Source organism: Plutella xylostella, chromosome 27 (assembly GCF_932276165.1).
Source record: "Plutella xylostella chromosome 27, ilPluXylo3.1, whole genome shotgun sequence".
NCBI lineage: Eukaryota > Metazoa > Arthropoda > Insecta > Lepidoptera > Plutellidae > Plutella > Plutella xylostella.
The window spans coordinates 4,026,892-4,036,698 of record NC_064007.1 but is presented as its reverse complement, the minus strand read 5'-3'; the positions used below and the strand labels follow the sequence as shown (position 1 = coordinate 4,036,698).

Genomic DNA, 9,807 nt, shown 5'->3' with positions numbered 1-9,807 from the left:
GAGTAGCGTTAGCGTTGGTCTTGAAATTTGTATTTTGGGGCCAGCGCGCGGGGGTGCCATTTTCCGTAGTGGGGTCGGCGCGGTCCTTACGCTATAGTACTTAATATTATATATGTACTGTACTTAATCATTTTTTTTTCTTTATTGATGATGCTCAAAATGTCTTTCGTCACTGTGCATTTGCCACTTTCATTTATTTCATAGTTATGAAAGCTGTTTAAATTGTTCTTCGCTTGTGGTTATTTCGGTGGTGTATACAAACGCCGCCGCCGTTGCCCATCCGCGCCCCCTCTCATAAAAAAAAAAACTAGCGGAGGGTCGGTCAATCGTGGGGGCCAAGGGGGCCCATCTCTGTCGATGCTGCCTCGAAAACTTTACTGTTGTTGAGATTCATAAGGCTGTTTTGGTTATAGATAGATAGATAGATAGAGTACTCTTTATTTGTACACCAAGAAATGATTAACAATTTTACATAGACACTTAACTAGGGTACAAAAGGCGGTCTTATCGCTTATAGCGATCTCTTCCAGACAACCTTTGGATGGATGTACTAGAGATATAAAAGGGGTACAGTGTACTTACTCAAGGAATATAGTATAATTTAAGTTATTATTATCTAACTACACACTAAATATAAGCAAAAAATAAATAAAAAATACACACAAGTACATACGCCTACTACATGTATTATAATACACAATTATATACAATATAATACATATATAAATATATACTAACACATATATACATATACATACATACATCATACATATCATACATATTATACCTACATACATGATTTTTAATACATATTTAATGATCTGATAACAGCTAAACAGTTGATTTAAGGTAGTGTTCCTTCACCATTCTCTTAAAGGTTTCCAGAGTTGGTGCTTGTCGGATTTTTTAAGGAAGATCATTCCACAAAGTGATAGCGCGTACTGTGTAAGAAGCACTGAAGAATTATGTAGGCATGGACTTATTTAAAAACACTTATTGGTACATATAGAATTGTTTGATAATGTATCTAAACGAAACTTTATTTGTGGCTTATTTTTTTTTTGTAAAAAACAACACAGTGGCTAACTATTTTATTATTTTGCTTATTGATCTTTAAAAGTTAAGTTAGGACCTGATTAATTAGTTAAGTACTTACCTTACACAGTCGGCCGCCGCAGCGCCTACTATCATTTTGGGTACTTTTGTGTTTAATAGTTTAAAATATTAAAAAAAAACAAGGTAGGTGTAATACTCATTTAAAATTTATTTAGAAACTATTAACTATAAGTATATTATACTATTCTCAAGATCTTTAAAAGTTAGGTATTCTATTACCATCATGAAGGTGTGTCACGGTAGTTTATATATTTTTTAAAATTGGTAATCATTGATGTGGGCTGGTTGAGCCGGGGCACTTTCTGGCAGAAGTTGTGAGTGCTGTTCCGGACGATCACGTAGCTTGAAGAGTCCACGCTAGCACCTGTGAAATAAGGTAAAGAGTTGAGACTATGAGCGTGTCATCATCATCACGACCCATCACGTCACGTCCGCACTGCTGGGCACGGGTCTCCTTCCAATGAAGGAAGGGTTTAAGGCCTAGTCCACCAGCTGGCCTAGTGCGGGTTGATGGACACCAACATAAGCAAGCTTGTGCTGGGAGAGTTGTTGGGTAAGTGGGCATCCCGACTGTCAGATGTTTTGAGAGTGTACAAGCAGACAATTAAACCGTTTTTAACCAACTATTGAACTGTTTTGTACCTCTCTGTCATCGAAAAAATTGTTCTTTGACACAATATTGATGACAGAGAAGGACAAAACAGTTCAATAGCTAAAACGTCCTTTAACTTTTCTATGAATATGTGCCTGCATTTTTTGAAGATTTAGAGTTTTAGACCGATTGGAACAGTCGATATAATAAAATACTAGAAGTTACTGGTAAATTGAGTTATTGAAACTGTGTCGGTAACTTTCATCACTCGGACATGCCCAAATAAACTAATACATAACTCGCATATTTTCTATGCAGTCAGAATTGTCATCTAAAGTTGTGACCCCACCGTGATTAACAACTGTCGTAAAAATATCGTAAGCCACACCCAGTTTCAGTTAAATATGGCACATTCAGCAAATACACCCTTTTCCAAATCCATATAAGTTATTTAGGTTACTTAAAGATCCAGCGCTACTTAAAGATTGATGCTTGCTTATGTACGATAGCGGTGGTAGTATGGTAGCAGTTATTAATAAGTGTACAAGTTTACCTTCAGGTGGATCCTTCATCTCTTGAGGACACCAGTCTGTTGGACTGGCTCTTTCCACATTCAATAATGTCTCCGCTGGCTTATTCATTTTTATCACAATTTCTTTATCATTTGAAACAACTGTATTGTTCACATTACTTTTTTCACATTTTCTCAGTATATTTTCTGATTCAAATAATCTGCTTTTATGCACTTTCTTTCTGACAACACTTTTATATTTTTTATCTATTCTTTTTGGGGGTGGCTCTTTGTGTTGTTCTTCTATGTCATTATCTAAAAGGTATTCAACCAGTGGGACACCCTCTAGTTTGATTTCTGGTGAGCTGCAGCCGTGTGTGGCTTCTAAAGTGACAGATGTTTCGGGGATTTCGAAGAGTGGATCTAGTTCTGGTTTGATATCAAGTTCTTCGTGTGTATCTTTTTCTATAAGATATTCGACCATGGGTTCGTCAGAAGGAACGGGGGCTGGAGCGCTGGTATCTAGGGTGGCTTTGGATGGTGTAGGATCTTTGAGAATGTCCTTAAAAGTGCTTTTCTCGTTATCTTCATCCGATAATTTCAGTATAGAGTTGAACTCTCTTTGTAGAGACACAAACACATCTCGCACTATGTTCTGTAACAATAAAACAGTATTTGTGTAATAGGTGTGTAAATTTTAATCATAAATAATCAAAACTAATCATTATAATTCGACGATTACGATGTATCTAAACCGCGGACGAAATTGGGCCCCGCTATAGTATATTTTTTAACAAACAGTACTACATATTGTTCTTTTGGTCCTACCAATGACCCATCTCTCAATATCGAAATGTGCGAGAGACATATTCATTACTGATCGGACATGGTCGCCATTTTGTTTTTCTTCCTGAGGGCAACTTACCTAACGTGGCAATTCGATACTATTTTCAATACTACACAAAGAGCAGCGCCAACGTAGTCACTTTTGGAACTAACAAATTTGCCTACATTTGTATTTAAGTATTTATTATTAAACATGAATGTTTACTACACTTTGTACACCTTCCTCATTTATAGTTTAAGTCTCTCCTCCACCCAAAGGTTGCCTGGAAGAGATCGCTTTTAGCGATAAGGCCGCCTATTGCGTTATATTGTAAATTGTTATTTATGTAAATTATTTTTAAGTCAATAAAGTAGTATTCTATTCTATTCTATTCTATTCTACATTTTGACAGTGACAGTTGACGATACGCAACGTTAACGAAGGTTCGAAAACCTTGTAATCGCTGCACAATACTCACATAGACCCGCTCGGAGGGCAGCCTGAGCACGGCGTGCGCGCGGTGCGTGTCGCGCTCGCACGCCGCGCACACGCGCACGCCCGCGCACTGAACGCACGCGTACACGCGGCCCACGATCGAGTAGCTGCACGCGCTGCACGTCAGGCCGGAGGGCGCCACCGGCGGGATCACTAGCGGCGGGCCTGCAGTGACAAGACAACTTAAGCCATGCATTTCCGTCCAGACAAATAAGTTTTGAACAATAAGTACATAGTTAATGATGATAACTGTAACCTACGGTACAAAAAAATTACCTTCACACATCTATCTATAGAACCCTAAGAGCACTGCAATATACACGGTAAAATTAGATTAGTACTACCCAGTCATACTGAGCAACGTAAATTTGGTAGGTAGTAAGTACCTAGGTAAGAATCAAACTACTGGAGCAGTTATAAAAAAAGTGTTCTTTAACTTACCATACTTTTTCAGAAAGTAATTGTTTTTGTACGTCTTTATTTCCGGCGGTTCCCGTTTTTTAGATCCAGGTTCGGAGCCCAGAGGCACCAGTGCCGATGATGCAGAGACTTCTGCTTGTTCCTCCTCTGAAATAATAAGAAACCATTTTCATTAATTTGAATAATTTTTTTTTATATGTGGGTCAGACTGCCTGATTCCTTTTGGATCAAACGATCTATGTAGGTTGTGAAAATGGGAGCCAGCTGTCATCTTTTTAAATTAGCTGAACTTGCAAAATAACAAAGTTACAAACACTAAGAAGAAGTAGGTTAGTGGGTCATGTTGGTGTTAGGTGGGTAAGGAATATGCGCTGAAACAACAGAGTGTAAAGTATTGTTGACAGACTTGACAGTGAGGTAATGCAAGTGGTAACCAAGTGGTAACAATGTGGCCATAATGTGGCTTCAACTCACTAGATTGTGACAATGCATTGAAGACACAGCCTCCTGTGTGGCATTGCTCCTAAGCTGGACTAGAGTTTGTCTCCATCGTGATACCTACCATTCAATGATTTCTTCAATCTTCTTCGTATCCTCGAAACCAATGTACTCGTCGGGATACCATACACTTTAGCTGCTTGGCAATAATTTAATTTCTTGTTTCTGATATCTTCTAATGCCTTTAACAAATGTTCCTTGCAATACTTTGTTACTGTCTTCCGTTTGTAATGCCGGACCATCTTAAACAGTGGATTTAAATTAATTTAGCTACCCACTTAAGACCAGATGCCTGAACAGGCTGCACAGTGCTCATGAGATAATCTATAATAAGGGCGAGCAAATAATAAAGAGTGCCAGTCAGTCAGAATACCCTACCAAGCCAAACTCTATCATCACAACAGCTTATCATAGTATGTTGTATGTACTGATTGTGTGTTTGCATAATTAACCCAATACATGAGTGGAGTAAATTTAATAATAATTATATAACTTATTGACCACACATGGCTTAGAGGTACACAAATACTACCAATCCATCCCATGGGATGGTAGCATTGTTGACTATTATTGTTGGTGTCTCGATATTTTGACCACGTTAAGGAGTCTACACACCAAACCCGCCGACACAGCCCGGCGGCTTGGTGTCGGCGACTTTGTTTCAAGAATCATGTCGGCGACTCGTACCCGCGCGTGCAAGTACTAAAAAAGTTGTACTGATTTCTTGCCGCCGACACTCACCGACACAGCCCCATGACACATGTTGGCGGGTTGGCGGGTTTGGGTCGCCGACACCAAGCCGCCGGGCTGTGTCGGCGGGTTTGGTGTGTAGACTCCTTTATAAATACCTATGACACAGAACCTACCTTTTAATTATAAAATCTTATAGCTAGATGGCTAAAGGGTCCCTCAAACTACGATACACTTTACCTAAATTTACAATAAACAATGAAGAATGTTACAGTATTTTCTCTTGTGTTACGTTGGTTACGTTTTGTTTGTTTTTATGTCATTTATGTTTAAAATGTTAATGTAAAAATCATGACAAAATTTTCTGCCAGTGTCATATCATCAGTGGTCGCGATTTTATTACAAGTCGTCGAAATATTGAAATATTGGCCCGTTTGGACAGCTACACAAATTTGCTATTTACTCTTGATTTACTTGATACACAAAAAGACACATAATCTGGCTTGTTATTTAACGGCCGAAATAAAAAAGAACTTTTTAAGCACCAAAAGTTACTTATTGTGTAGTTTTTTCTAATTTAGGTTTGACACCAGCTGTCATCCCATACCTATTGAAGCTGTCCAAACGGGCCTACTATATTTCGACGACTTGTACCTTTTTTTCTTCACAATTTTCTTTTATTTTATATTTTTGCCTTTGTTTTTTATTTTGCCACTGTTTCCGTAGTTTATCTTTTTTTTAACCGACTTCGAAAAATGGAGGAGGTTCTCAATTTTTTTTATGTATGTTCACCGATTACTCCGCCATTTATACAGGGTGATTGGAAAGTCGAGTATTCCTTTAAATGGGTCATAGACGAAGGCATTTCCAGTCGATTGACAGCTTAAAAACATATTCAATTTATAAGCTTTAAAATGATATATTCCAATCTAAAATCGATTAAGGTATGACCAAGATATAGCCAAAACTACTGCATAGGCGAACCAATCTCAGTGGGGAAACGAACAAGATTTGTTCCAATTTTAAGGTAAAAAGTCTTATAACTGGACTTTGTACAGCTCCGAACCGTTTACTTATTATTGTTCACCGACAGCGCGGTTACTCAAAAGAACAGATCAACGACAAGATTGCTTCACCGAAATAATGCTTGTCCGATAACACGTTAGCCGGAATTGTAACAAATTTTGTTCGTTTCCCCACTGAGATTTGTCCGATTATGTAGTTGTTTTGGCTATATCTTGGTCATACCTTATACGATTTTAGACTGGAATATATCATTTTAAAGCTCATAAATTTACTATGTTTTTAAGCTGTTGTGCCTGAAAACTTTTCAGATAAAATTATTAATTTAGCAAATTTGTTTTCACCTTTCGTAACGTTTTCTTAATGTTTCAACTATTTTGAAACACTGTGTCTAAATTAAGTTGAATATTGCGCATTTAATGATTATAATTACTTGGCTAAGGTGTCACTAATGCAAAACAATCAAAAAAATATTTAAAAAATTGATAGTTTTTTAAATATTTTGCTTTTGGGAAAAATATTTAACTTAAAACTTAAATAATTCAGAAATGTTTGACTTTCGGATAATGCATTATGGGGTTCAATCAACTGGAAATGCCTTCCTCTATAAGTTCTATAACCCATTTTAAGGAATACATCGACTTACCAATCACTCTGTAAATCGATTTTGAAAATTATTTTTTTTGATGTATTGGGTTCTGCACACGCGGTGGGCGTGTTTTGAAACTATACAAGGCCAGAACGCACCCATAGTGTACTAGCACTGTATAGTTTCAAGTGAAAAAAATAAATATTTTACTTGAAAATATACACGATTTGTGCGTACTAATCGCGTATACTTTCAAGTTGGGATTTACTGAACCGTTCTTGAGAATATACATTGCTATTACGCACATTGCTTGATTGGCGTACTTGTCGCATATAATTTATACCTACATGCTGATTCCGATTTACTTAACTATTTCGGTAAATGTACATGACTACAATTTACTTGTTCTGCCTGTCATACCTATATAATGTTAATAAATAACAAGTAAGAATACTAATATCTTATTATTTACATGAATTAAGAGTAATACCTACTAAACTCACGAGCAAAAAAAAATTGGGGTAATTTGGTGTTGACTTTTTGCTACTTGGACTTATTCATTGCTCGTGAGTGTAGTAGGTATTACCCTATAGACCTATTACAGACATAGTTTTCATCAAGTTTTGAATTCATCGTAATTGTCTTTTATGAATTGCTCTACACCCTCTTCTAAGATAATTTTTACTATTAAAAACGGTTCTACAGTTCAATTTAAATCAATTTATTTTTTAACAGTACGATGTAATGTAAACAAAAACAACATTACGAAAACAATGCCAAGTGCGGAATGATAATGCAATGTTTAGAAAGCAATAGACTTATTACTATTTCCCATGAAAGAAAGAGAGAGCAACAATTCAGAAGGGGTACCTGGTAACTAATCACGTATAGTTTCAAGTGCTTGCATGGCCGTTTGGCACTTGAAAATATACACGATTAGTACGCAGTGGTAACTGCTGTAGTATATTTTCAAGCCATAATTTTGGCCCAACTTACTTGAAAATATACGCGATTAGTGCGTAATGGCCTTGTATACTTTCAAGTAAATCATGGCACCATTTTAATTTGAAAATATACGCGAGCAGTCCCACCCTCTGCGTTCTGGCCTTGTATAGTTTCAAAACACGCCACGGGCGGTCCCATTTTTTTCAGAATTTTATTATACTTCCAAGGACGGGTAAAGGGGTAAAAACAGGGTATGAATTTCTATTTTGGACAACTTTTAACCGATTCTAATGGAATTTAGAACGTAAATATAGTTCTTATGACAAAAAAATATGATGGTGACCTTGAGCTGATCTGATGATAGAAATGGAAGGCAGTCAAGGGTATATAGCAACTACCTCGTGTTTAGGCTTGAATGATTCGTATTGACTAGTAGGACTTATTGGTATCATTTGCATCTTACTTTTGATCGACACTAAAAACAATAAAATAATAATTTAAAAAAAACCGTCTTAAAAAGAAAACTAAAAAGTAAGAAATAATTTAAGGTTTACACCAATTCTATATGAACGTACTTTTTTTTTGGGTTTTGGCTTGGCCACTGGGCCTTCAAATAAACCTAAGCAGGTACGATTCTTTTTTGAAGTTGGTGCCATATTTCTTCAGACCAAGTGTTAGAATAAGGAGTCGAGTATTGGCTTTTTATAGTTTACTAGCTGTTCCCGCGCGCTTCGCTTCGCCATTAAAAGCTTTCCCGTGGGATTTCCGGGATAAAAAGTAGCATATGTTCTTTCTCAGGGTCTAGACCATATGTATACCAAGTTTCATTCAAATCCGTTCAGTAGTTTTGGCGTGAAAGAGTAACAGACAGACAGACAGACACAGTTACTTTCGCATTTATAATATTAGTTAGGAAGTTAGGATTAGGATTCTTGCTGTAAGTATCATAGAAAAAATATTTCATTCAACACTTAAGTTAAATGTGTTTTATTCATCGCATAAAGTCACCGCACCATTAAAAAGGTTTTTTTTAAGTCGGTTTTTTTAAATTATCATTTTATTGTTCGTACATTCGCAGTTTTTTATCCTTTGTTTATTCCGGACAGAATTTTTGCGTCCCACACCAGCAACTGGCCCCTCTTCCATGGCACCAGACTCATGCCGTCGGGTCTATTGTCGTCGTCCCGCATGATCCCGCTTGGCTCTAAAGTAGCGGGAACGTTTGCACTGGCAAGGGCCCGGCGGACGGATGGTGTCATTAAGCATAAAGAAAAACTAAAATCATCATCAGCCATAAATGATATAATAAATCAGTTTGCCGAAAAAAGGCTAGGAGAATTAATATTTAAATTTTGATTTTTATTTGTAGACAAAATCTGTCAGATTTTTTTCTATGCGTTAAATTGAGACCTGTCGATAATGAAAATCACTAAAGTAAAGTTACCCACACACTTGTAAAATCACGCACATAAAGACATTTCTGGTTTTGTGTCGCGGAAAACATCAAATCCAATGACGAAGGTTTCCTTCGTCATCATATACTCTAAGTTCGTCATTGATCAAATCTGTTGTCTATGGTCGTTACCGTGGTTATTTAAAAAGTAACTGTCACTTTCATTTTTGATTGATATACGACTCCCTAGTCCCTACCTCCTTCAATCCCTCGTTCTGTTAATGTGAAGTGTCTACTATCTTATGCCCATTCCTCAATTGTAAATATTTTAGCAACTTTTCTTAAAACTAACAACATTATAGTTTAACTCCGAAATTAATAATGTAAATACCTGTGATTGTCATACTAACATTAACCTGGGTTCCGCTCATCTGGCATAATCTTTATTGACCAAAACTCATTTCGCATAACTCGTATGGTCTAAACTTTTTTGGCCGAACCATCACTTTGCCAAGACTTATGTGGCATAAGGCTCGTTTCGTCTAAAACTCTTTAGGCACAATCTTTAAACACCTAAGTTTCGTTTGCTCAAATTTATGTTCGTCTATACCTATGTATAATCTTGTTTCTCCTAATGTTATCTTAATAAATAATATATTAAGTATGTAGTAAATGTACAAATTGTGCTATTTTTCTCCTACATCCCGAT

At 36.7% G+C, this 9,807-nt stretch overlaps 1 protein-coding gene across 4 annotated transcripts; it reads right to left on the bottom strand.

Moving 5' to 3' along the window:
* Positions 1-1,246: 1,246 nt before the first annotated feature.
* Positions 1,247-5,525, bottom strand: LOC105381160. Of its 4 annotated transcripts, none has more exons than XM_038110382.2 (6): positions 5,389-5,525; positions 4,523-4,700; positions 3,981-4,107; positions 3,524-3,710; positions 2,262-2,874; positions 1,247-1,480 (listed from the first exon to the last, which is right to left on the bottom strand). In XM_038110382.2, the coding sequence occupies exons 2-6, from the start codon at positions 4,698-4,700 to the stop codon at positions 1,338-1,340; spliced, it is 1,248 nt and encodes a 415-aa protein (XP_037966310.2). In that variant the 5' UTR covers positions 5,389-5,525; the 3' UTR covers positions 1,247-1,337. The 4 variants fall into 4 exon arrangements, with proteins under 4 accessions (XP_037966310.2, XP_048487019.1, XP_037966309.2 ...); XM_048631062.1 differs by having other exon boundaries at positions 5,307-5,480; XM_038110381.2 differs by having other exon boundaries at positions 5,325-5,479.
* Between the last annotated feature and the right edge of the window lie 4,282 nt (positions 5,526-9,807).